The sequence below is a fragment of the Moschus berezovskii genome, chromosome 28 (genome assembly GCF_049115385.1).
Source record: "Moschus berezovskii isolate FMDL1 chromosome 28, NW_MosBer_1.0, whole genome shotgun sequence".
Classification (NCBI taxonomy): Eukaryota; Metazoa; Chordata; class Mammalia; order Artiodactyla; family Moschidae; genus Moschus; species Moschus berezovskii.
The window spans coordinates 17739644-17766899 of NC_142487.1; the positions used below are offsets into that span (position 1 = coordinate 17739644).

The following is a 27256-nucleotide window of genomic DNA, read 5'->3' on the forward strand; positions in this document are numbered from 1 at the left end:
CGCCGGGAGCTCGCTGGGTGACAGTGGCGAGCCCTGGCTTCCCGGGCTGGCGGCACGAGAGAGGGCAGATCTGGTTCTGGTTGAAGCCCCTTCACATTCCCCCCACCACCCCGCGGCTGAGCTTAGCCGAGTTTTCCTCTTCCACCGTCTCCACCTTCAGCTGTCTAAGGCCACCGGTCTCTCTGGTGGAGAGAGTGCTGCCCACTTGGGGTCTTACAGGCTTGGGCCGCTGGAAGCTTCGAGAGGTGCTTTTTGCCCTTTGTTTTTTTTTTTAAGTCTTTTTAAAAGTCCCATTTTGGAGAAGGGGGTGCGGGGAGTGGTGAGGATGAGAAACACCGTTCTTCAGCTCTGCCTGTGGAGCGCCTGTTGTTGCTTTGCCACGGGAGACCCCACACCCCTTGGTCCAGAGGGACGGCTGCAAGGTAACGTGCACTTATTTTATTACCACCCCCACAACTTCTTTTCTGGGCCAGGTGCCCTCTATCTTGCCCACCCTTCTTCCTCGATCCTGCAGCATCCTTGCTTTCCTCCTGCGCTGTCCATTCGCTCCTCCTAATTAGTCTTGCAGTTCACTCGTTCCTCGGCGCTTCTGACCAGGGCATCCGAGAGCCGGCCGGCTGCCGGGTGCGCTCGCCCGCGCTCGGTCCGGCTCCACCCCTTTGCGGTTAATGTGCGCTCTTATCGATGCTGTCCAGTCAGCAGAGTTGGCTGCCAGCAGCTCTTTAACCTTGCCCTCCTCTTTGAACCTGCGGGTTTTCGAGGCAAGAAGGTTGTTAGAAAGAGCTCTGTCATCTGGCGCTCTTCTTTTTAATTTCGGCTAGATGCTTTGAAATTTAAGGTGTCAGGGTAGCTGGCTCTGGTTTGAGGAGCGCTTTCCGGGAGGATCTGGTGGGTAATTTGTGCAGAGAACCCCAGGCTGCCAGCCTCCTCCTCCCCACCAGTCTTTCCAGCCTTTGCTCTTCCTCTTGCTACCTCTCTTCCTTCCAGCTGCCGGCTTTTCTTTTTCAGTCTCTTCTATTAGAGGGAGTGTGCCCTGGAGGAGCAAGGGTAGGGTCACCCCACAGGAGTACCAGGTCAACTGGTTAAGCAGTGGAGAGTGGGGAACCCCTGAACCATATCCTATTATCTCATCTTCGACTATCCAGTTCTTCAGTTCAGTTCAGTCGCTCAGTTGTGTCTGAGTCTTTGCGACTCGGTGAACTGCAGATTAGGTCAAATGACGTTGGTCCAAGTTGCTTATGTATGAGCAGGAGGGTTAATCTGAATGAATGGAAAAATTACTTAACATGTTCCCAACTCTAGTATAGTTGAACCAGAGTAGGTTGCATCTCTAGTTCCTCTCCTGTAAAATGCTAACATTCCTTTCAACGTCTACATTCTGTGATTCTAAGTATTTGGGGATTATTTCCTTCATTCAAATAAGTCTTTATTTGCCAGGAACCCTTCTAGGAGTGGGGCTTCCCAGGTGGCACAGTGGAAAAGAATCTCCCTGCCAATTCAGGAGCCACAGGCGACATGGATTCCATCCTGGATCAGGAAGATCCCTGGAGGAGGAAATGACAAGCCACTCCAATATTCTTGCCTGGGAAACCCCATGGACAGAGGAGCCTGGTGGGCTACAGTCCATGGGATCCCAAAGAGTCGGACATAACTGAGCAACTGAGCACACAGGCTTTTAGGAGGATACAGCAGTGAACAAAACAGGTGTAAACCCATACCCCCAGGGATCTTGCATTTCAGTGATGAGAAGATGGCCAGTCAACTACTTAAAATGTAGAAATAGTGCTCAGTGTTATGGAGCAAAATAAAGGAGAGGAGGGAGGTACAGAGGGCTGGAGGGAGAAGGTGGTGTAGTGTTAGTCTGTGACCAGACTTCCGTCACTGAGGAGCCGACTTCTGAGCGAGGACCTGGAGGAGAGGAGAGGGTGAGCTTGGGGACATCTGGGTGGAGGACGACTATGAAGTCCCAGAGGCAGAAGTGACGCGGGCTGCAAGTAGCAGAAATGAGCTAGAGAACTGTGGGGTCAGAGAGAGCCAGGTGCTAAGGTGGACCTTTTATGTTCACCTTATGTGGGTTTATCCACAAGTCAGCGCCTGGAAGCCAGCAGACCCTCTTTGCCTTTTCCCTCGACTTCCCATCTGGTCTTTATGAGTGGCTATCTAGGTGGAAACAGGGAGATTTTGAACAAATTATGTCCATGGTTCAAATTTCTGCCAGTTGGGGCTTTTGTTCATTACTTTAATGACAGAGTTCTGCTCATGTGTATTTAGTTGCATTTTCTGGAACCTTATCCTTTTTACATCTGGTCCATCGTCCTCCCCCTTGGCCTCTTCACCACCAACCCTTCTACCACTCTAGTCTCTCTTTCCATGACTCCATTTGTTTGTTTTTATTCTTTCTTTTTAACTCTGGGATAATTAAGCTCCTGGTATGGTCATTTGGTCCATTTCCCCTTGATTTCTGGGTGACTGGACAGTTTGACTGTCTAATTTCTTAGCCTGTTATCAGGGGTGGTATTCTGGATGATTAGAACAGGGCTGCTGCTGCTAAGTCACTTCAGTCGTGTCCGATTCTGTGTGACCCCATAGACGGCAGCCCACCAGGCTCCTCTGTCCCTGGGATTCTCCAGGCAAGAACACTGGAGTGGGTTGCCTTTTCCAAGGGATCTTCCTGACCCTGGGATCTAATCGTTCTCTTCTACATTGGCTGGTGAGCTCTTTACCATTAGCGCCACCTGGGAAGCCCTGATGACAACAATACCTAGTGTTGAAAGTCTTGGGACCATCAGTAGCATGGGCTGTGTTTTGAAGTAGGGCCACCTCCTAGATAGTGCTGTGTGTGTGTGCGCAGTGGAGCTGAAAGGAGAGGTTTGGCTGCTCTTATGAGCATCTCTATGGACTCAATAATTTATTTTATAAGGTAAAAAAGTGTCTGGCACTTGTCTGGCACTGCAGGAAGCACTGAGGGTGCATGGGGTGTTTGGGGTAAGTGCCAGAATTGACATGGGAGCAGTAGGGAAGCCCAGTGTTTAAAAGATCAAAGTTCCTTACCTCCAATTCCAAAATCTTTCAAAACTGAAAAATTTGACTGGTAACTTGTTTGGCAGCAAGACCTGGCCTTACCTAACCTGAATTCTTACACAATTGGCATCCAAAACTGACCTGAACCAACAAGATGGTCTTTAAAATCTTTTTCTTTTTTTCACCCTTGAGTATGAGTAGTCATGTATTTCCTTACATAAATGTTATTGTTGTGTTTGATGGATGAGGAATGCCCCAAACCCTATATATATATATATATAGTGTGTGTGTGTGTCTATATATATATATATATATATATACACATCATAATACCTGTTTAAAATCTGAAAATTTCTGAATTCTGAAATGCAAGTCTGTGTGAAAGTGTAGTTGCCCAGTCATGTCTGACTCTTTGAGATCCTATGGACTGTAGCCCACCAGGCTCCTCTGTCCATAGGATTTTCCAGGCAAGAGTACTAGAAAGGGTTGCCATTTCCTTCTCCAGTAATGCAAGTGGTCCCAAGCATTTCAAGAGAAGAACTGAGGACCCGTTCTCTGAAATTAGTAACTTGAGGGAAGGAAAGAGAGTTCATTTGGATTAGAAAGAAGGAGGAAAGGTAAGGGAGACTTATTTACTTCAGATTCACAGCCATTGATGTGTGTGTGTGTGTTAGTCACTCAGCTGAGTCCGACTCTTTGTGACCCCATGGATAGTAGCCCGCCAGGCTCCTCTGTCCATGGGATTCTCCAGGCAAGAATACTGGAGTGGGTTGCCATGCCCTCCTAAAGAGGCTTTTCTCAACCCAGGGATGGAACCCTGGTCTCCTGCATTGTGGAGACCCTCTGGGCCACAGTAGGAAGCCCTACAGTTGTTGATACTAATGACTAATTAAAACTTAAATATTGGTGAGGTGTGCCTTTTATGACATCTTTGCAACTCTTCTGTGAAATGAGACGGAAACATTCAGCAGATGTAAAAGCTGAAACCCAGAGGGGTTAAGTAATTTGCTCAAGAGTGAACTAGAACTGGACCCCAGAGCTCTCGCCACTCAGGCCTGCTAGTTACCCGCACGCTCTGTTCTTTCTCCCTAGATGAGTTGGACAAATCCAGGGTGGCACCGACTGCTGCCAAACCCCCTGTGAGATTTAACCTCCGCACCTCGGAGGACCCAGAGCACGAAGGGTGCGATCTCTCCCTCGGCCACAGCCAGCCCTTAGCGGACTGTGGCTTCAACGTGACAGCCAAGACCTTTTTCGTCATTCACGGATGGACGGTGAGCCCGGGGGAGGCAGCTCTCCTGCTCTACATGGGATTTGGTCTCCTTTGTTTTGGTCAATTAGAAAGCATACTGGTGCTTCCAGATTCCGCTCTTTCTCCCCCTCTTTTCTTGTGGGCTGCTTGTATTTCAGACAGCTGTGAAGAATGTAACGGGCACTTCGCTGAGGGGGCAATCTGGACTCCAGCAGGGTGGCATTTAATGCTGGCACGCAGCGGGCTTTCAGAAAGTGGCTCTCCTGAGGGCAGTAGCCCAGCTCCACTGGCTCTTAAGGGACCTTCTAATTACACTTAATTACATTGGTCAACCGCTGCCTCACGGGGGCAATCCCTTTGCGAGAGCTCAGCTGAACTGAAGCAACTCGACTGGCTCAGAGAGTCTGTGAGGAGCCAGCTGGCCCGGCTGGCTGACCCTGGTTGGCATGGTGCCCTCCTGTTTGCATAGAGATGGTTCCATTTAAAGGCACTGGAGTCTTTCTATGCCCTTGCTGAGCCATTCACATTGAAAAGCCCATAACAAACTTCAACAAAAAAAGGGCTTTAATGCTCAGCCTTGGAAGCTTTGGACCAGTGAGGGATTTATCCATTCATCTAATGACAGTCTGTAGGAAAATGGCACTGTTAAGTGAGCAGGTTTCTGCCTGGGCTAATTGGGAGGGGACGTTCCTCCCCTTAATGATGAGAAATTCATATCCGTTACATGTTTCCTGGGTCTTTAGGTCTATCACCAACTGTTGGGGTCAGGCCTGGCTAGGGGGTGTTATGTAGGCACCTATGCACCGAATGCAATCGAAGGGATCATTAAGGGCCTGTCTGCCCATCCTCACCTCACAGCCTATGATTAGAATCATGCATTTGGATCTTCTAAAGGACCCCCTGTCAAAATGCAAATATAAACTGCCTGCAACTGACAAACGCATTCCAGAAAGTTCTTTTGTAATCTGTTTGGAACTTGGAACAGCAGTTTCCCATAGAAGCAAGATTGTAAATGGCCTTTGGGTTCCCAGGCCAGGCACAGGAAATCTATTTATCTAATAATGCACTCATGGATAGGTTTACAACTGGACCTAGTCACCATTTACACTTTGTTTCTGTGGGAAAATGTGCTCTGAGTTCTAATTTGGGATTCCAGCAACAGATATTCCCTCCTCTGGGGTCAAAAGGGATGGTGGAGATGGGTTGTGGGAAGGGGTCATTTGTTAACTCGGCATTTGCCTTAAAGACAGAATCTCCTTGCATCTCTGAGAAAGAAACTAATTCTCCAGGGCAACCTTTCTCGGGTGCTTTTGAATGCTGGACCAGGTCACTTAGTTGCCTGAATGTGACAGGGCTAACCTCAGGTCGGCATGGCCACCAGCATGTATCTCATAGCAGCCCTATTCGTCAGTGGAGCAGCAACATAGGACACCAGCTCGGACATTTTCGATAGGAAAAAATGGAGACGTCATCAAGGGCAATGGAAGACAATCACCCAACGTAGCAATCCTGACTGTGGCTGGCCCCGCTCATGGGCAGTGTTGGTGCCTGGGGGACCAATGTGAATGGTCCATGGCTCGGGGAGAGGGTCACGGAACTGAATTGCATATTCACTCAGTTCAGTTCAGTTCAGTCCAGTTGCTCAGTCGCGTCCGACTCTCCGCGACCCCATGAATCACAGCACGCCAGGCCTCCCTGTCCATCACCAACTCCCGGAGTACACTCAAACTCATGTCCACAGAGTCGGTGATGCCATCCAGCCATCTCATTCTCCGTCGTCCCCTTCTCCTCCCGCCCCCAACCTTTCCCAGCATCAGAGTCTTTTCCAGTGAGTCAACTCGTCTCATGAGGTGGCCAAAGTATTGGAGTTTCAGCTTTAGCATCAGTCCCTCCAACGAACATCCAGGATTGATCTCCTTTAGAATGGACTGGTTGGATCTCCTTGCAGTATAAGGGACTCTCAAGAGTCTTCTCCAACACCACAGTTCAAAAGCATCGATTCTTCGGCGATCAGCTTTCTTCACAGTCCAACTCTCACATCCATACATGACCACGGGAAAAACCATTGCCTTGACTAGACGGACCTTGGTCGGCAAAGTAATGTCTCTGCTTTTTAATATACTATCAAGGTTGGTCATAACTTTCCTTCCAAGGAGCAAGCGTCTTTTAATTTCATGGCTGCAATCAGCATCTGCAGTGATTTTGGAGCCCAAAAAAACAAAGTCTGACACTGTTTCCCCTGTTTTTCCATCTATTTCCCATGAAGTGATGGGACCAGATGCCATGATCTTTGTTTTCTGAATGTTGAGCTTGAATATTCACTAGTATTTTTCAAACCCAGAAAAGGAATTTATAAAAAAAGTCCTGTTTTCTCTGCAGATGAGTGGCATGTTTGAAAACTGGCTGTACAAACTGGTCTCAGCCCTGCAGACAAGAGAGAAAGGAGCCAACGTCGTGGTGGTGGACTGGCTCCCACTGGCTCACCAGCTTTACGTAGATGCGGTCAATAACACGAGGGATGTGGGACACAGCATCGCACAGATGCTCGACTGGCTGCAGGTAACAACGGGACTGAAGGGAATCTTCTCCTTTTCTGAGAAGGATCTTGAATCTGAACCCTTTTAGGAAACACAGATCAGATTATTACAGTGTACCGAGAATGTCTTTGAGATTCAAATTTTTACTGAATTAAGTATCGCTTGAAATATTTTGGAAGCTGGAACTTTTAGAAAGCTTTCTAATTACTGACTCATTTCTGGATTTTTCCTGTTACTTTACTTGCAGGAAGAAAATTGGCCTTCTGGGTCATTACTTGCTGATGCCTTCAGTTCAGTTCAGTTCAGTTCAGTTGCTCAGTGGTGTCCAACTCTTTGCGACCCCATGAATCACAGTACGCCAGGCCTCCCTGTTCATCAGGAGCTTGTAATCTTTTCAAAATTTTTAAAATTAATCAATTTCGGCTGTGCTGGGTCTTCATCGCTGCACGCGCTTTCTCTAGTTGCAGCGAGCAGGGGCTACTCTCCAGTGGCGGGCACCAGGCTGCTCATTGCAGTGGCTTCTCCTGTGGGGGCTCCCCTGATGGCTCAGTGGTAAAGAACCTGCCTGCAAGGCAGCAGACGTGGGTTCGATCCCTGGGTGGGGAAGATCCCTCGGAGGAGGAAATGACTACCCACTCGTTTTATTGCCTGGGAAATCCCATGGACAGAGTGTCGGGCTTCAGCAGTTGCGGCTCATGGGCTCAGTCGTTGCGGTTCCCAGACTCTAGAGCACAGGCTCAATAGCTGTGGCGCACGGGCTTAGTGGCTCCGAGGCATGCGGGATCCTCCCAGATCAGGGATGGAACCTGTGTCTCTTGCATTGGCAGGTGGATTCTTTACCATTGAGCCACTGGGGAAGCCCAAAAGCATGTAATCTTAAATACCTACTGATGTCTGCTCTTATTCTGAAGGGTGGCTGGGCTGAGGGTGGGGAGGGTTGGTTCAAACAAATGCAGCCTAACACCTCGCATAAAATATACGTGGAAAACAGATCTTGAGGTCTTACATATACTTTTATAGGTTAATGATTTGGACTTCATGGGAGGCAGGGGTACACTGGCAGAGTGACTCAATTATCTGGGCAATTCCAGCCTGACCTTCCTTTAGAAGCCCATAAATCTGATGAATTGTGGCAAGATTCTGGTCAGGATTCTCAAACAGTCCTTAGTCCTCTGCCTAGGTTGTTTAGCTGAGCTTGGTTCCTGAGCCATGGGGTCAAATCCCCCCTCACTCCCATCACCGAGTGCCTTCCCTGTCAAGGTCTGATGCTTCGACTCTGGGATCCCAGGCAGGCTGGCGACGAGGAGGTGGGCAGCTCCTGGGCCTAAGAGAATGGACAGGGAGCACCCTGCTGCACACTGTGTCTGGCACTTAGTCTCCAGTGCGTCCGGTGGCTTTGACCTCTGCACTGCTACCCTTCCCCACCTTAGATACTGCTAGAAATGTGTAGGGGAAGGGCCCTCATAGCTCAGTTGGTAAAGAATCTGCCTGCAGTGCAGGAGACCCCAGTTTGATTCCTGGGTTGGGAAGATCTGATGGAGAAGCGATAGACTACTCAATCCAGTATTCTTGGGCTTCCCTTGTGGCTCAGCTGTTAAAGAATCCACCTACAATGTGGGAGACCTGGGTTCGATCCCTGGGTTGGTGAGATCCCCTGGAGAAGGGAAAGGCTGCCCACTCCAGTGTTCTGGCCTGGAGAATTCTGTGGACTGTATAGTCCATGGGTTCGCAGAGTCGGACACGACTGAGCGACCTTCACTTTCACTTTCAGGTATGCAGCTTCTAGTCACAACCTGCACCTTGTCCCTGGCGCGGGGTGACTGAAGTGCCACCAAGCCCTTTCCACCTCCCCGTACCTGGCCACGTCCCATCCGTGTGGCCCTGCCAGCACTACCAGCCACCTCCGGGCTTCCTGTCCCCTCCCCGACGTGACTGACTGGTTGAATTGCTGGCGACCTGTGGGCTCAGGACCACCCTCCTCACTCCTACCCTTCTGTGACTTTCTGCAGGGGAAGGAGGATTTTTCTCTTGGGAATGTTCACTTGATCGGCTACAGCCTCGGAGCTCACGTGGCCGGGTATGCGGGCAACTTCGTGAAAGGCACGGTGGGCAGAATCACTGGTAAGCGTGGCTCCCTCACTCAGGGCTGCTCCTGGGGCTCCCTCATAGAGCCCTTGGAAAACTGAACTTGTGCGGGACTTCAATATATGCAGCAGATAGAATGGATGTTCTGGTCAAAGCTGGGTATGTGTGGGTAGTGTTAACCTTGTTATTTGAGCCTTCCCCTTCTTGGGAGGAATATCTGGGTCCCTGAGGACCAGGGAGCATGCTTGGAAAACCACTGGTTTAGTGCAAAATGTGAGGAAGCACCAGACAGCTAAAGAGACTCAAGGGCAGCCCTGGGGAAAAGCCTGGCCTGCAAGCTTCTGGTGCTCACTTGAAGTCTCTGCTGTCATGTGCCAGGAGCTCAAGGGAAAGGAATGAGGAGTGTGGGTTGTGGTTTGAATTCTGCCTCCAATTTCTATTTCATTCACCAACAGCCTCTTTCCAGTGTTTGGTTGGTATTACTTATTAGTGATAATGACCTGTTTAAAATGTGTGGTTAAACTTTGTCCTTAAAGGGACCTTTCTGATAGTGGTATCCAGGTTGGCAATAGAAAGTCGAATGTTCCATCTTACCGAGTTTTGGTTTTTTTTTAAGTGAAAGTGAGTTTATTTAGAGAGGTACACATTCCATAGGCAGAATTGGTGACCTTCTGATGTGAGAGTTTGATTTAAATATTTACATAATCTAGTGATTGGGAAAAGTGGGAAGGACTCTTTTTCCCATTCGGTGGCCCCTGAAACACATATGCAGAGCTTCCTCTAGGAGAAAATCAGAGGCAAATTTGTTGCCCTGAATTTTTGTCTTGCCAGCATTCTTTTGTTAGTTTTCCCTCCCTGCTTCCCGCACACCTCCAACACATTAAGGGCCCAACTGGTGACCCAGAAGGAAAGAGTTAATCATTTCCTTCCTGGCAATGTGTATTCATTTTGAAACAGGACTCAGGTAGAAGGGAGTCCTTAGCTAAAGAATGATTTAGTAAAGGTAGAGTTTCAACAAGACAGCGGGGTAGATTTGAAACTATATAGAGAGACTTCCTTGGTGGTCCAGTGGCTAAGACTCTGTTCCCCATGCAGGGGGCATGGGTTCGATCCCTGGTCAGGGAACCAGATGCTGCATGCTGCAACGAAGACCCCGTACAGTCACATTTGTTTAGGTTTAGTTGCCCTCCTCAAATCATTGTCCCCGGGCTTAAGTCTAATGAGCACGCGTACACACACATGCACACGCACACTCCTTTTGATCCAACTGTTTGATCCAGCATAACTTGAGAGCTTCACTTTTGATTATCAAGTCAGCGGGGCCTGAACTGTCCAGCGAGCAGTGTGGCCACAAGTGACTGCTCGGTAACCCCTGGCTGGAGCAAATCCCATGGGGCTCGAGAGCCTCTGGATTCTATTGTCTCCTCCTCACCCCCAGGAGAGGCCTGGTGTTGCGGAGCCAGGCCGGCTGTGTGCAAAGGCAGCACACACAGCCCCCGCCAGGGCGCCAGGGCCAGTGTCCTTGGCAACAGAGACAGACGGCAGATCCTCCCTCTCCGTCTCTGAATCTGAAGTGGGATGGGGCTCGTTGGAGCATTCTGGTTCCTTCCCCCTGCCTGTCTGGGTGGGAGCTGTGGGCTTCTTGGGCAGAATGCTGATCAGTGCTCCGGGTCGTTTGCAGGGAGCATGGGGGCCAGCTTGTCCGGATCGTGGCCCCTTCTCTGCAGCCTCTCTCTGTGGAGCAGGGCCCTAGGGCGAACATGACAAGAAGGAGTGGCCTCTGTCCAGTTGTCAGGCAGCACCTCAGGGGGCATTTGGCTGACCTGACGCATGTTGCCGTGCATGTCTGATGGGGGAGGCCTGTGCTCTCTCCTCACCCCTCAGACTTCCCATGGGCCTGGGAACTGGGCGGTCCTGACTGGCAAGAGGACCAGAGACGGCAGCTTGTGTGGAGTCCAGAGGCCAGGGAGGCTGCAGCGCAGAAGCCAGTAGGGGTCCTTAGCCTGGGCCTCCAGGGGGTACCTGAACCCCAGTCTTGCTTGGATCAGAGAAATGTGGACTTGGGGTCTGCTGGAGTTTTACCCTCTTGGCTTCTGAGGGAATTCCATGATCCACTAGGGAAGAGGTCATATGTTTCTAATTGTACTTGCACTTCATTACTTATAAAGAAAGAAGCAAGCAGATTTGTTCCTTCATTCAAGAAATAAGAACTGAGTGTCCACCTGCAGGCTGTGGGCTGGATACGGCCTAATGTTGAGTACTCAGTGTGTAAACAGTATTTTGTGCCATCTGCAAGCCATATAGCATCCAGGCCAAATAATTCTTTGGGCTTCATTTTACAAACGGGGAAACTAGGACTCAGGGCTTAAATCACGGGCCCAGTATTTAACACCCTGATAGCAGAGCTGGGAGTCAGACCGAGGCTGTCGGACCTGCACCTCGCCCCTGGGCCATGCTGCTGGTCTCCTGCTGGGAGGGAAACAGTAGCTGTGACAGTTTCCTGCCAGGCCAGGAGGCAGAGGTTTTCCTGGGTGTTATGTGTGTGCGCAAGAGCGGGTGTGCATATGCACGCAGGTGTGCATTCCATTTGCTGGACAGGACACCTTTGGGGGAGTCCGACTGAATGGAAGGAGGGGTGCTTCTCCATCCTCTCTTTTTGGACTGGATGCATTCATCCTCCCCTTCCTAGTTAAGTAAATTGTGCAAATTTCCCGCAGGGTTTGTGGGCCTTGGCTACGTGTCAGGCAGGGTCAGTCTGGGGAGGCGAAGGCTCAGCCTGCCAGCCAGCCGTTCTTTCGAGAAGCCCTGTCAGCCAGCGGCATTCCTCCGGCCCAGCTTGGTTTCCATGGCGCTGACTGTCTGGTGGAGACTTTTGTTCACTGATGCAAGAACCCCTCTCTTACTGGCTGCAAAGCAAAATGTTTCTCTTCTTTCTTTTTTTTCTTCAGGGAGCATGGTGAGAGGCAGGGAGAGGCCGCCTGTGTCAGAACTGGGTCCCTTCAGTTGCTGAAAAGAGTCATCGAGGGCTTCTCAGGGAGGCCACTGCTTTTGTGCCGTCTTTCTTTTAGGCCCTGGGCTAGAGAGGAGCCCCCAGGCAGCCTGGGCTGTCTTTCTGCCTCTGTCATTCATACATTTTTCTAAGCTTCTCTTGGAAACTATTTAGAGTTTCAGTTATTAGCAGTTCTCATGAGTAGTGAGTTGCACAGGTTTGCTATCCACTCTGAATAGCAGCTCTGCCTTTCGTTTCTCCTAAAATCACGCTCCACACGCCTCAGTACTTGCTTCCTGGAAGTGTGCTGGCGTCTGGGGAACAGGGTTCATTACCCATCCGTGCTCTCACAGCTCTATTCTCGGTCATTCTCCTCACCTTGGTGTGACTAGATCCAGGCTTCTCAGACAGCGCTTGTATGGGAGCTGACCTGTGTGTTGTAGGATGTTTACTGGCTTCCTTGGCCGCTACTCACTAGATGCCAGCAGCTTCTTCTCTCCCTTTTCTCAACTGTGACAACCAAAGATGCCTCCAGACATGGTCAAATGTTGCCTGGGGTCCCCTTGGGAGCAAAACCCCTCCCAGTTGAGAACCGCTGTTCTAGACTAAACAAATCCTCCCCAGTGGCACACAATCTTTTCTTCGCTTTCTCCAGGTCCTTTCTCTCTCTCTCTCTGTATATAGAGCAAACAAAGAACCTTCCAGGCTGGGATGAATTCAGCTCCCATAATTACTTGGCAATAGTAGCTAGTGTTTACACTGACAGGCATTTACTCCCTTAATATAGCATATGAACTATATGAATTAAGACATTCAGATTTCATTTTCTAGATGGTACTAAAGCATGGGAGAAGTTATTTTTCCAAAATCGGGTCCACAGACCACTTAGTTTTAGGATCACCTGGGGAATAAGCCTCTCTTTCTGGGTTCTACACCAGACCTACCAATCAGAATCTCTTGGCGGTCAGGGAATCCTCATTTTATGTTTTGCAAATTCTATTTTGGAATGGTTTGACATTCATGCACATGTGTGCTAAGTTGTCTCATTCATGTTTTTTGCAACCCTATAGACTATGGCCCGCCAGGCTCCTCTGTCCTTGCAAGAATAAAGGAGTGGGTTGCTGTGTCCACCTCCAGGAGACCTTCCTGAACCAGGGATTGAATCCACGTCTCTTAATGTCTCCTGCATTGGCAGGCGAGTTCTTTATTACTAGCACCATCTGGGAAACCCGTTATAGTCATGTGGTTCCCGGATATTATAAAAGACGGTGAAGTTGTCTCTATTGTTGCCACTGTCTTCACGGTTACCTGCCCTACCCTCTCCCCCATCACACAAACACACAGCAAATCTGGGACTTGTGCGTCCTTCCAGAGTTTTCCATAGTTACACAGTGGAACCTGAATTTGTAAGAAGCTCCCCACAGATATTTGTGCTGTTTTAAATGTGAGAACCAGGACTCTCTGCAGTGCTGCTTGTTTGTTTGATACAGAAAGGTTTGCAGGCAAAGGGTTTTCTGCTTGTCTCTGCAGAAGAGAGGAATTCTGGAAGCCTGAAATATGGATGCTCAGTGTTTCTGGTTCACCTGATTCATAACTAATGGAAGAGGAAGAGGAAGTCCAGGTGCAGGTAGCTCAGTTTGGGGAGACTGAGTCTTCCCTCTCGAAGATATGGGTAGCTCAGTTATTCCGGCAAACTTTGGCTAAGATTGAGGTTGTGGAAGGCTCCTAGTGGCAGAATAACTGGGGAGGAATGGCTTAGTTTCAGCCAGCCCAAGTTCTTTCTAGAACTGCTTCGGTTCTGACAGTGTGTGGTTCCTTGGATCCACGTGTCGGTTGAACCTCGTGACCAGTTTATTGAGTCAGGTGGAGTCTTGAGAAGAAAGCCAGCATTCTTCACAGCAGGCACCACACCGTGCGGGATTCCCAGGGTGCGGACATCATTCTGCGCTCGCAGACTCCGCTATCCACTGGGGCTCCGCGCACCTGACACGGCCCGTCTTGGCTCCCCCTTCTGCGGTAGGTTTGGATCCTGCGGGGCCCTTGTTTGAAGGGGCGGACATCCACAAGAGGCTGTCCCCTGACGACGCAGACTTCGTGGACGCCCTGCACACCTACACGCGCTCCTTCGGCCTGAGCATCGGCATCCAGATGCCCGTGGGTCACATTGACGTCTACCCCAACGGGGGCGACTTCCAGCCGGGCTGTGGGCTCAACGATGTCTTGGGGTCGATTGCGTATGGAAGTGAGTTCCTTATTTTTTCTTTTAACTCAGTTGTTGCATCTCCTCCTGAATTAGCCCGAGCGATTATTGTTCCCAACAACATCCATTTCATTATTCCCACTTCTCCCCCCAGTGGCCCTTCAACTCTGTTTATCCTACAGTTTATCATCCTGCTAGCCTATTAACAGTCTTCCTGTGCTCTCTGGTCTGCTGTCTTATGCTTTGAGGTCATAGTTATTATTGCTATTCTTTTTATAACAGAAGGAATACATTTTTGTTGGGAAAAAAAATCAAGCATTATAGAATAACCTAAAGCAAGAAGTAAAAATACCCCCTCTTCTCCCACACCCACTCTTATTTTTATTCTCCAGAGGTAGCCAATATAGATATTTTGTGTGTATCCTTCCAGGCTTTTTGCTTTGAAGATTTATGTGTGTGTGTGTGTGCGTGCTTGTGGTACTTTTCAAAATCATGTTGTCTTGAAGCTTTGCTTTTTCAGTCCTAATACACATTGTGGACATTCTCAGACATCAGAGTACATAAATCTATTTACCTTTTTTCTTTTTAAAGGCTGTATAATATTCTTTAGCATCAGTTCAGTTCAGTCGCTCAGTCGTGTCCGACTCTTTGTGACCCCGTGAATCGCAGCACGCCAGGCCTCCCTGTCCATCACCAACTCCCGGAGTTCACTCAAACTCATGGATGCACCATAATTTAATTTTTTGTAACATTTTAAAAAGTAAAATCAAGACACTTCCTCACTCACTAACAAGTCTGTCTTCCTGAATGCCTAAGCCTATTCCCAGCAGTCTTGGGCAGAACTGAATTTACTGCTGAAACCGGCGGGCTGGGTTTCTCGTTTGCTCACTGCCTTGCACCCTCAGTCTTTTAGGGTTTCTAAGTTTGGCCCCAGTTGGCTCTCTCGGATGCTCTGCTCTTTGTATGCCCCACCCTGTCACTCAGTCTTAGGTTGCCCTCTTCCAAGGTGTTACTTAACATCCAAGAGGTCCTGCGGGGCTTGGAAGTTTATGCAAGGGGAGTGCAGCCCTGCCTCAAGTGATCAGATGATGGCATTTTTTAAGTCTGGTGATGTTAATGAGGAAGGAAAGGGAAGCTTTGCCAAATGTTTCCGAAGGTCCCAGGATTTACTAGAACTATTGACTTTAGCCTCTGGTTGCAAGAAATAATGATAATTCTGGGTCAGAAAAATTCAAATTATGCTCCTAACTTTGCAACCAATTGACTCTGTGACCTTGAACAAATGACTTCAGCTTTAAGGGCCTGTGGGTCATCATCTCTAATTGAAAGGACTGGACTAGAATGAGGTTGGCAAACATTTTCTTAGAGAGTCAGTTAGTAAATATCTTCAACTTCGCAAGCCATGCAGTCTCTTTGTTTCAAAACTCTGCTCTGCTGCCATAGCCTGGGAGCAGCCAGAGACAACAGGCAAATGAATGAGTGTGGCTGTGTTCCAGTAAGACTTTACCAAAAATGAGACCAGCCTGCAAGGTGTAGTTTGCTGAGCCCTGGACTAGATGATGTTCAGCATCAGATCCATTTCCAGTATTCTCTGACCACACAACTCCATCAGGACTTAGTGACTCCTCCTGCACAACTGGTCTCCATCACCCTGTTTAGGGCTTGTCCTATGTACTCCCTTGCTCTTTATTGCTTGGGTGTATCGGTGAGGTCTTCCTACCAGGAGGGCAAGCAGTTCAGTGGCAGGACTAGCCTTCAGTTCTAAAGAGAGCACAGCATGTGTTAAGAATGACACAAGCATATGAATAGTGACATGAAAAATAGTGACAACTGACGCGTGAGTCCTTACTGATGGAGCAGGCAGATCCCCGAGGAGCCGCTCAATCCTGACGGTCTCCATCTCCTTCTCTCCCAGCCATCGCAGAGGTGCTGAGATGTGAGCACGAGCGGGCAGTCCATCTTTTTGTCGACTCTCTGGTGAATGAGGACAAGCCGAGCTTTGCGTTCCAGTGCACAGACTCCAACCGCTTCAAAAAAGGAACCTGTCTCAGTTGCAGGAAGAACCGTTGTAATAGCATTGGCTACAATGCCAAGAGAACAAGGAACAAAAGGAACAGCAAAATGTACCTGAAAACCCGGGCGGGCATGCCTTTCAGAGGTAACCTTCATCGCTGCTTGCCTTGCCCTGGCAAAGGACCTTTCCCTCCTTCTAAATACCATGCTGTGTAACAGGCACATTCCTACAGTTTGATCACATCATTGCAAACCAGATTATACTGTGCGTGCCGTACGAAAGTTAAATCTTTAAAAGTAAATGATGAGGACTCCTTTGGTATTATGAATTATCACTTTATGATAGCAATATCGACAACTTAAAAATTCTATCTTGCATTTAGCTTTTCATATTTGTTTTTTCATTTGATTATCAAAATGATCAGAGATAGGCCCAACAGGGAATTGAAATGATATCTTACATTTTTATAACATGTTATAAAACCAAAAGGTTTTGTGGGTATTATATTACATATGAGGAAATTGAGGTTCAAGAGGCTAATACCTTGTTCCTTAATTCAAGGTCACACAGCTCAAAAGTATCTAGGTCAGAGTCCCCCAAACTTCTCCCAAACCCCAAGTTCAGGGCTCCTTCTTCCTTTTATTAAAATTTTTAATTGGAGAGATAATTGTTTTACCATATTGTGTTAGTGAATCAGCTATAAGTATATATATATAAACTTATATAAGTATACTTATTCAAGTATACTTATATACTTGAATATCCTATTCAAGGCAGGATATACTTATATATCTCCCTCTTGAGCCTCCCTCCCACCCTCTCCATTCCACACCTCCAGGTCATCACGGAGGGCTCCTTCTTCTCTACTGCAGTGACCTCTTAGGCCATTGGAGAGAATGAGATCAGAGGGAGGTTAGAGGTCGGGCTGGACCAAAAGAATATCAGTCCCTAAAAACTCACTGTGGTGGGTGACTCACTTTGGGTCAGGGTGTCCTAATATGACAAGCAAGGCTCACAAATGTCTTTGTTCTGCGGTCTCTGCAGTTTACCACTATCAGATGAAAATCCACGTCTTCAGCTACAAGAAGATGGGAGACATGGAGCCCACCTTTTACGTCACCCTTTATGGCACCAACGCAGACTCCCAGGTTCTGCCTTTGGAAATGTAAGTCATGGGTTTTCTTTGCCGGGTGCAGGACAGAGAACAAGTGGGAGAGATTGTGCAGGGGCATGTGAGCACTTGCAGGGGAACGAGCCTGCGTGCGGGGAGGTGCTGGGTGGTTCCTCCCTCCTGCTTCACACTCTCCCCGGAGCCCTGGGCTCACAATATTTCTGGGAGGGATGCTTCTGGGATGAATCAGCAGCGTGAGAATCTGCTGGATCAGCTGGGAAGAAACTGCTGTTTCATTCAGACAACACCTGATTCCCGAGGCTTTAGGAAATTTGGAACCTGAAACATGTCGTCCGTGGCCCGTTTCCCATTATCTGTGGGAGGGGCACATGGGAATCGGTGTAGACCTGTTGAGCACTTGTCAGGTGCAAAGCGCCCTGCTGAGTAACTCTGGAATTGCCAAGGAATGCATTCAGAGTACTTGCTCTCAAGGCTGGGGGCTGAGCTGGGGGAACCAGACTTGTGTGCACACACTCAGGCACACAGATGGGGCAAGGCAGGCTCCCCTAGGTACTGAGTGAGAGGGGCAGACAGGAGGGGCTGGGAGTTCCGGAGGCGGGGAGGTGGATGCCTGTGGGCCGAGGGGATGAGACGTCCCTGAATGGGAATGTGACTTCTTTGCACTTTTCTTGTTTCTGTTCTTTCTTGGTCCTGTCCACCCCCCACCTGCCCCCCTACATGATGAGATGCTCAGGTTCTCCAGCATTGGATAGGAAGCTGGGGTGCCGTGGGTGGTGTTAGCTCTCTGCTCATGTGGGGCACAGCTGAGCTTCCATGCTGGTCCTGCTGCCGGGACGTGGAGGGTGTGGCAAGGGATGCCTCTTGCGCATTTCTTTCCCATCTGTGAGGGGCAAGGGCTGTCACTGTGTCACCCCACACAGTGCCACAGTCTCCAGGTGGCAGGGGACGGAGACCAGCTTTCCTCTCCCCTCACAGGGTGGAGCAGATCGGCCTGAATGCCACCAACACCTTCCTGGTCTACACCGAGGAGGACTTGGGAGACCTCCTGAAGATCAAACTCACGTGGGAGGGCAAGTCTCAGTCCTGGTACAACCTGTGGAAGGAGCTTCGCAGCTACCTGACTCAGCCCCGCACCTCCAAGCAAGAGCTGCATATCAAACGCATCCGGGTCAAGTCTGGGGAAACCCAGCGGAGGTGAGTTCCTCATGACCCTCTTCCTGTCCCATGTCCATGGTCAGCAGAGGGCGTGTGCCTCTGCAAAGTCCTTTCCTTGGCTAAGTGTGTGTGCTAAGGGCGTGCTAAGCCACTTCAGTCGTGTCTGACTCTTTGCGACCCTATGGGCCGTAGCCTACCAGGCTCCTCTGTCCATGGCATTCTCCTTGCAAGAATACTGGAGGGGGTTGTCATTTCCTCCTGCAAGCGTGCACCTTCCATCTTTTCCTATCCAAAGCATGTGGGCAAAACCACAAACGCTTTGCAAGGAAGACTGAATTCCAGATCAGTTTGTGCGGCTTGTGCCCTGGTCACAGGCCCTGGGCTGAGAGGGGTGGGCAAGTGGAGGCTGGAACCCAGCCCTTGTTCCATTTGCCAAGCCCTATGCTGGCCTGGCGGAGAAGGCAATGGCACCCCACTCCAGTACTCTTGCCTGGAAAATCCCATGGACGGAGGAGCCTGGTAGGCTGCAGTCCATGGGGTCGCTATAAGTCGGATACGACTGAGTGACTTCACTTTCATGCATTGGAGAAGGAAATGGCAGCCCACTCCAGTGTTCTTGCCTGGAGAATCCCAGGGATGGGGGAGCCTGGTGAGCTGCCGTCTATGGGGTCGCACAGAGTCGGACACGACTGAAGCGACTTAGCAGCAGCAGCAGCATGCTGGCCTGGAGGAAGGAGGCTTCTCCTGGACAGGGCGCTTTAGGAGAGCTGCCTTGTTTTGTTTTAATGTTGGTTAATATGCCTAGTATGAGTTCAGTTACTTTTTTTTTGGCTGCACCAGGTAGCATGTGGGATCTTAGTTCCCAAACCAGGGATCAAACCTGTGCCCCTTGCAGTGGAAGCACAGATTCCTAATCACTGGACCAGGAGTGCTGTTTGTTAATCTGTTTGCTCCAGGGTCTGTACAAACAGAAGTTGCATGAGGTCTGTGTTGGTCCCGGCTTCCCTGACATCCTATCTTCAGAGCATTCTACCCCTCCTTGGGAGGCTCTGACTCCAGGACGTGGGTAGGGCCCTGACATCAAGGAACAGAGATTCCTCTGTGCTACGCCAGCTGGCAGTTTCCCCATGTCTGTAAACCAAGCCTAACATGAGAAATCCACGCCTAAATCAGCCCCTGAAATGTGCCTCGACTCTCTGAGCAGCTCCTCGCTAAGTGGGAGCCAGGAAACCTGGAGGACATTTGTCAAGAGAGGAGGGTTTCCTTGGCCAGGCCCTTCAGCCAGCCTCTGGGAGGCCACTGCCAGCCTTGGGTCGACCGGAAGCAGGCTCCACTCTCTGTATCTCTTCTGGCATTTTCTCCACTACAGTTCTTCAAGTGTCTCATTTCCATCTGTCACCTACATTGCATCTTGGCCATGCATGGGCGGAGGCTTGGGTCGCTCATCTGAGTGATTCTGGTCTAGAGACCTGGGCACTGGGGTGTGGTGGGGGCGGGTGCCCACTGAGGGGAACTCTTAGCACAAAGGCTGTGGTCTAGATAATCGTGTGTCTTTCTCCTTCTCTTGGTGCTTGGAAGTGCAGCCTGTGCCAACGTGTGGCAGCAGAAAGGTGATCATTTTTTTATTTTTGGTACTTTCTTTTTGGCCACATTGCACAGCATGCGGAATGTTAGTTCCCCCACCAAGAATCGAACCTGTGCCCTGTGTAGTGGAAACATGGAGTCTTAACCCCTGGACCAAAAGGGAAGTCCTGAAAGATGGAAGCAAATTTAATAAACCACCGAGACTTAACAAATGTGAACTGTTTTCCACATTGGTTTCAGAAATGAGATTTTAAAAAGTAAAACATTACAGATGGAGCATAAGCCCCTCTGCTGCCCGACTCCTGCCCTTTCAAACTGTACTAATCTTCCAACATTAACTCATGTTAGCGTTTCCCTCTTCATGATGTTTATACCTTCACTACTTCTGTTTGTATCTGTGCGCAACCTGTAGAATTGTTTGGTTGCTTCTAAAGTTTACGTGAGTGGACATATTCCTTTCAAAGTTGCTTTTCTCCATTCAACATAGTTTATGAAATTTATCCAACATATATCGATCCCATCTATTCACGTTTAGGCTTCCCAGGTGGCTCAGTGGTAAAGAATCTGCCTGCCAAGGCAGGAGCTGCAGGAGACCCGGGTTTAATCCCTGGGTTGGGAAGATCCCCTGGAGAAGGAAAGGGTAACCCATTCCAGTATTCTTGCCTAAAAAATCTCATGGACAGAGGAGCCTGGCAGGCTACAGTCCATGGGGTCACCAACAGTCAAACATGACTGAGGGACTGAGCATCATTCATGTTTAACTCCTGTATGCAGGCCATCATTGAACAAACTATAGTTTCACCATTGTTCTGCTGAATATTTACGTTGTTGTTACTTTCTTGCAGTCATAAGTAGTGCTGAGCTGACCATCCTGGGGTGTTTTCCTTGCACACATGTGGCAGGCTTCCTGTGCTCACTCAGTCGTGTCTGACTCTGCAACCCCATGGACTGTAGCCCTCCAGGCTCCTCTGTCCATGGGGATTCTTCAGGCAAGAATACTGGAGTGGGTAGCCTTTCCCTTCTTCAGGGGATCATCCCAACCCAGGGATCAAACCCAGGTCTCCCGCATTGCAGGGAGAGTCTTAATTGTCTAAGCCACCAGGGAAGCCCAAGAATACTGGAGAGGGTAGCCTATCCCTCCTCCAGGGGATCTTCCTGGCCCAGGAATCAAACCTGTGTCTCCTGCATTGGAGGCAGATTCTTTACAAGCTGAGCTACCCAGGAAGCCCACGGGCTTCTTGGGGGCATGTTAAATCACTGGGTTATAGTGTATGTATTTACCAACTGGACTGGATATTAATCCCTTTCCAAAGTGCTTGGAATAATTTTTCATCTCAGCCAATGGGTAAAAGCTCTCTTTCCCCCCATCCTTTGGTGGATATTCTTGCCATTCCTTTGGGTGTGATGTGGTCACTTACTGGTGTTTTCATTTGTATTTTCTGATTGTGAGTGTAGTGGGTGTTCATGGGCTGTTTGGGTCTCCTGGTAAAGGTTCTGAAGACTGTGCAGAATGTGACTTTTGTCCTACTAGAAAGCATCATGGTCAGAGGTCCCACATATTTACAGGCCATTGGGTCACGCTGACCACACATCACCAAGGCTGGTGGGCTGGAAGCTGGGCTGCACGTTATAGCTGAAACAGTTTTAAGACTACTGATTCTTCCTGTGATCTTTGTTGTCTACTTCCTGAATCTTTTCTATTGACTCACAGCTGAGTTCCAGTTATGCTTGTCAATGGGTATTTCTGGATACCATGCTGGAGGGACCTTGAGTTCCTTCACTCAAAGAGTTTATAGTCCACTACAGATACAGGAATCCACAGCTATTCAAGGCACGATATAATGTGTTAAAATGAGATAACACCTTCACTATTAACTTTGTGCCATAAGAAGTAACGACAGTAACAAAAGCAACATTTATACAAGGATGTGCCAATTCATCAGATTCGGAAGTCAGCAGAGGGTTAGCTTACTAAGGTCTCGAGCAGTCAGGGAGGCTTCAGAGAGGCTATGCCATGGAAGGCAGGTGGCCGTTTGGACAGACGGAGGGAAGAAGGTGGAAGGGGTATGATTAAAGGCTGCATGAGCCAAATCATGGGAGACATCAAAGTGAGACGCTTTGGGTGTGTCTGTAACAGCGGTGCGGAGTTCTGAAGGGTCTTGAGTCAGGATGGGCGAGGTGAAAACTTCTCTTTTCTTCTTACTCCGTCTGCCTTGGATCCAGAAAGCACCATATGGCTGATGCACAGCTGTGTCCCTGCCTCTGGAGTTTTGGCTACATCAGTGGTTTCTTTTTCCTTCTAGATTGACTTTTTGTGCAGAAGATCTTGAGAACACCCTTATATCTCCTGGCCAAGAGCTCTGGTTTCACAAGTGTCGGGATGGCTGGAGAATGAAAAGTGAAGCCAGGTAAGCAGGGTGTTCTCCGTTCCTGCAGTGCCTGTTGACGGGTCCCCAGGGGTAGGCTGGACGTGTGTCCAGGCACTTGGGACATCGAAGTCAACAAAAGCAGATGAATGCCCCTTCCTTTATGAGGCCGACCTTCCACTGGAAGGAGATATATGAGTCAGTGTGACCGGATGTTGGGTGCAGTGAATGTCCCTTTGCCTCTTGTTCTGCTTCTCCCATGGGTATCACAGCCATGGTCCTGCTGGAATGAGGTCTTTCAGTGACCAAGTCCCCAAGCTTGGTACCCATGTTCCCATCTTAGATTGAACTTCTGTGTAGTGACCGGGGCCGTGGGAAGTTCCAGGGCTCCTGGTCGCCTTCTGGGCACCAGGGTGGGGTGCGGAGCTGGGGGGAGTGAGGGAGAAGCACAAGGCTTGCTCCCCTTTTAAGATTTTCTGGGACCCAGGCTGGTGTGAGTGGCTCTAAGTAGGCAACCCGCCCCCTTTCTCTTTTCTGGCCGTGAGGTGTATGGGATCTTAGTTCCCCAACCAGGATCAATCCTGTGACCCCTGCCTTGGAAGCATGGAGTTCTAATCACTGGACCACCAGGGAAGCCCAACTCTCTCCCTTTCTGAGAAGCAGGAATGCTCAATGTGCACATCGCTGATCAGACAAAGGGGTCATCTTGTTTCAGGGTCCCTCTTGCCCTGTGCTGGAGTCTCATTATTTCAGAATTGAGGAAGGCTGATTCTGTGGTATGAAGCAGCGGGTCCATTCAGAAGGGGCTTCAGTCACACACCCTCTGAGCCTAAATGCCTGCTGAGCAGGAGAGAGACACCCCCCCACCCAGGTCCCAACCCCTGGTCCAGTCAGAGGTACCAAATAACAACCCAGCATGTAGATGCGCCCACCTTGCGTTTGTGCTTCCACACAGCGTCTCATTTACTTTGATCAAGTCCACGATGCTGGTGCTGTTAATCTTGTGGACAGCTGGGGGACCTGAGACTCAGGGAGGTTCAGTTCAGTTCAGTTCAGTCGCTCAGTCGTGTCCGACTCTCCGCGACCCCATGAATCACAGCACGCCAGGCCTCCCTGTCCATCACCAACTCCCGGAGTTCACTCAAACTCATGTCCACAGAGTCGGTGATGCCATCCAGCCATCTCATTCTCGGTCGTCCCCTTCTCCTTCCGCCCCCAACCTTTCCCAGCATCAGAGTCTTTTCCAGTGAGTGAACTCGTCGCATGAGGTGGCCAAAGTATTGGAGTTTCAGCTTTAGCATCAGTCCTTCCAATGAACACCCAGGATTGATCTCCTTTAGAATGGACTGGTTGGATCTCTTTGCAGTATAAGGGGAGGTTAGATCACTCTTTTCAGGTCCCCCAGTTAGTGACAACAGAGTGAGGATTTGAAGCAGTTGGTTTACTCGAAAGCCTGTATTCTTTCTTGAGCGTGGAGGTTCCACTTGCTCAGATGAGTCACCTCGCCTTGATCTGGGTATCAATTACCAAGCAGCGGCACCCATGCCAGGGTCCCCCTGTGATTAACTGTCTGCCAGCCCTGAGGGTTGAGCTACATCCTGGCTGCCCTGTCTTATGTTAAGGAGCGTCAACGTGACCACAAACTTGTAGATCACAGGACTTGTGGCATCCTGAAAACTGATCATTTAATTAAGAGACTCAGTCTAGAGTAGGCTTGTAAGATTTTCTGCTATGATAATAATTTTAATTCTTCATGTCTGTATTTAAATTTATACCTCTCCAAGTGCTTCCACACTTTTTAACTTCACTGATTCTTGGAACAGCCATGTAAATTGCACACCCGGGAAGGATTGCTATTCTGATTGCTATTCTGACATACTTTTTTCCCCACTCCAGAACTTCCTAACAGTTGAGAATGCCATAATTCTCTTAAAATATTTCTTTGAGAAAACAAGTTGTCCTTTCCTTTGCCCTCAAAGGAATAGAAAACAACAGGAGCCCCAGTAATAAATTAAGGCCAGGAAGTGGTGCCATCTCTGGACTTGTGTTACACCTTCAGTAGTCTCTCTCTGGCTACGAATGCTGTTCATCTGTTCACAAAGAAGGAGACTGAGGTTCTGAGAGGCTCCATAGAGCATTAGTGAAGCTGAGTCTAGAACCAAGATCTCTTGATTCCGCCCCCTTCCTGTCATACTGCAGGCTCTCCTGTGCTTTTCGAGCAAAGCAAGGAGGACTTGGTCGTTCTCCCTGCGGTTGTGTGTGTGTGTGTGTGTGTGCATGCGTGCGCATATACGTGCATGCTGAAGGTGATTATTCTGCTAAATATGCACGTGTCAGCACTGAGGTGTAGGGAGCGAGGAACCCAGGGTGGGCTCTGATGTGGTGTTTCTCAAATTGATTCTGTGGCTTTTGCGGGGAGGGGGAGGAAAGAGCACTCAGAACCCTCTCCATTTGTTCTGAAAGCTAAGAAGGTAAAACAGGCGGAGAGAAGTGGAGGAAAGCTCGATCTTGTGGTAAGCAGAGGTGCATAGCTGCGAAGCCAACTAACAACTCCGCTCCCACGTGGTTCCTTTCAGCCCAACCGTGGAGCACCTCTGAGGGTGCCTGCAGGGCTCCCACCCACCCGACTTCCAAGCCCGCGGAGGGACGTTACAGCGGAGGAGCCGCCTGATGGGAGGACCCGGCTTGGCCCTGTCCCTGCAGCACTGGGAGGAGCCCGCCCGCAGGGAGGCTCTGGGCCTCGCAGGAAGGCTGGGACTTCTCGCGGGAGGGGACCGCGCACCGCCGCGCCTGCTGGCCCCGCTGCTGCTCTAGGACTGCTCTCCCTCCAGGTCTGCGAGCAAAGGGGCGCTGCCCCAACCTCTGCACCCACCAGGCTGGTTTCTCACTGACTGCATGAGCCTGTGCTTCACCGTCACGGGCTCTGAGCTCCTCTGTGTGGAAGGCTGTCCGCTGCCCGGCCTCACCTGACTTGAGTGAGAGGTCTTTCTGCTGGGAGCTGGCTGGTGTCAGGACCTGGGACCTTGTTCGCCCAGGGAGGGGAGAGTAGGTCTGGGAGGTGCAGAAACTCTCACTCTGGGGGTTCGATGGGTAACTGGTAATATGTCTCAGTTATATTTTATTCTGTCCCGCTCCCCAGCTTCCTCTCTAAAGCACGTATCATTGGCTTTCTTATTTTTTCCATTGCTCATTTTTTGATTGGACGATTACTTGCTAAGCACTGACAGTTAGTAGACACCTTAGTAAATTTCTGCAGCCCCTCCTCATTTGAAGCCTAAGGGGTTTGGGATGTCTAGACTTCCTTCCAGTTTAGATGAGGGGCTATAGGATGTAAGAATTGGGGACCCTGAGGCTTCAAGTGGTTTCCACCTATTTCTTCTTAGTTGACATGCATCCTCCTTCAGAGTGAGATCTTTGATCACCACAGAGTGTCATGCATCTTGGAGACAGAATGGTGACCAATTGCTGCATATAGTTGGCAAAATCTCTTCTGTGTAGGAAGATGGGAGGGGGTCACACATGTCTGTTCGTATGGAAACCAGCATCTGGCACACACAGCAGATGCCAAGATGTAATTTGTGCCATCCTTGTTCCTTCTTGAATTATCTTGTTCAAATACCAGTGCCCTTTCCGTGCCGAACTTCTTCGAAAAGCCCCTACTTCTAGATCTTGATTTGAATGAATATACGTGATATCTGAGGAACCCTTTTGTAATTTTCAAAAGATGTGAACATGAATCACTTAATCAGAGACTCATAACAGAAGGTGAGCAAGGCAGCTACTATTATCTCTATGTTACAAAACCAAGGCTTAGTGAGGTTCAGCCACGGGCCTAGAATTATATATCAGGTTGATAGGGGAGCCAGGTAAGGACCCAGACTTCCTGGGTCCCAAGCCCATGGTATGCTCATCTCTACGACTTCACTAGTTCTCCTACAGCCGTTTCTCACCAACATGCCCCAGACGCGACAAACAAGGAAGGTTTTTCAGAGCCATCCATGAAACCCCCCAATCCCTTTTATTAATATAGAACTGGGAGGACAACTGTGCCAAGGGGTTGGGATCTTTATGGATGAATATTATTTGGAAGGAGTTGCGATGGCAGGTGGGGATGGGGGGAGAGCTATTTTCTCTGTGCTTAGGTTTTTAAGTGTTAGTTTTTCAGTCATGTCCAACTCTTTGTGACCCCATGGGCTGTACCCCACCAGGCCCTTCTGTCCATGGGATTCTCCAGGCAAGAATACTGGAGTGGGGTGCCATGCCCTTCTCCAGGGGATCTTCCCAACCCAGGGACTGAACCTGGATCTTCTGCATTGCAGGTGGATTCTTTGCTGTCAGAGCACCAGGGTCAAGAACATACCTGGAGAAGGGAATAGCTAGCCACTCCAGTATTCTTGCCTGGAGAATCCCATGGACAGAGGAGCCTGGTGGGGTACAGCCCATGAGGTCACAAAGAGTCGGACATGACTGAGGGACTAACACACTAGGTTTTTAAAGGACATTGTTTTCATCTGTATTGTGCCAAAGTTGTACCATTGTTCAACGCTAAACTTCTGAAGACATAACCAGTCAAAGACCTCAGTTCAAGGTATTTTCTCAATCCAGTTGTGTGCTTTTCCTGTTGCTTCTGTGACTGCTTTCTAGACAAAGTAAAGTTTGTGTTATGACTGCATCCTGGTCACTTTCTGCTCCTGCATTTGTAATAGAAACCTTGGAAATGGAATCCTTAGTGGGTCCTGTATTTATACATTCGGCTAGAAGCCTTATTTGTATATAATGATGCTTTTTTAAATGCTTAGAATGCTATTTATTTCTCAAGTGTATATAATGTATAAAAACAAATGTATGGTTAGTTTTTACTTTATGATTGACCGTTTTCAAGATTAAAATTTTTAATAGTAAAATAATAAAAATCTACAGA

General features: G+C 49.2%; 1 protein-coding gene across 2 annotated transcripts; it reads left to right on the top strand.

Annotated features, from left to right (window-relative positions):
* Nucleotides 1-27256, top strand: LIPG (lipase G, endothelial type). Of its 2 annotated transcripts, XM_055417344.2 has the most exons (10): nt 1-422; nt 4114-4295; nt 6653-6832; nt 8820-8931; nt 13905-14126; nt 16000-16242; nt 17143-17263; nt 18206-18424; nt 22273-22377; nt 24912-27256. In XM_055417344.2, exons 1-10 carry the CDS (start codon nt 326-328, stop codon nt 24931-24933), a joined length of 1503 nt encoding a protein of 500 aa, XP_055273319.2. In that variant the 5' UTR covers nt 1-325; the 3' UTR covers nt 24934-27256. The 2 variants fall into 2 exon arrangements, with proteins under 2 accessions (XP_055273319.2, XP_055273320.2); XM_055417345.2 differs by lacking the exon at nt 4114-4295.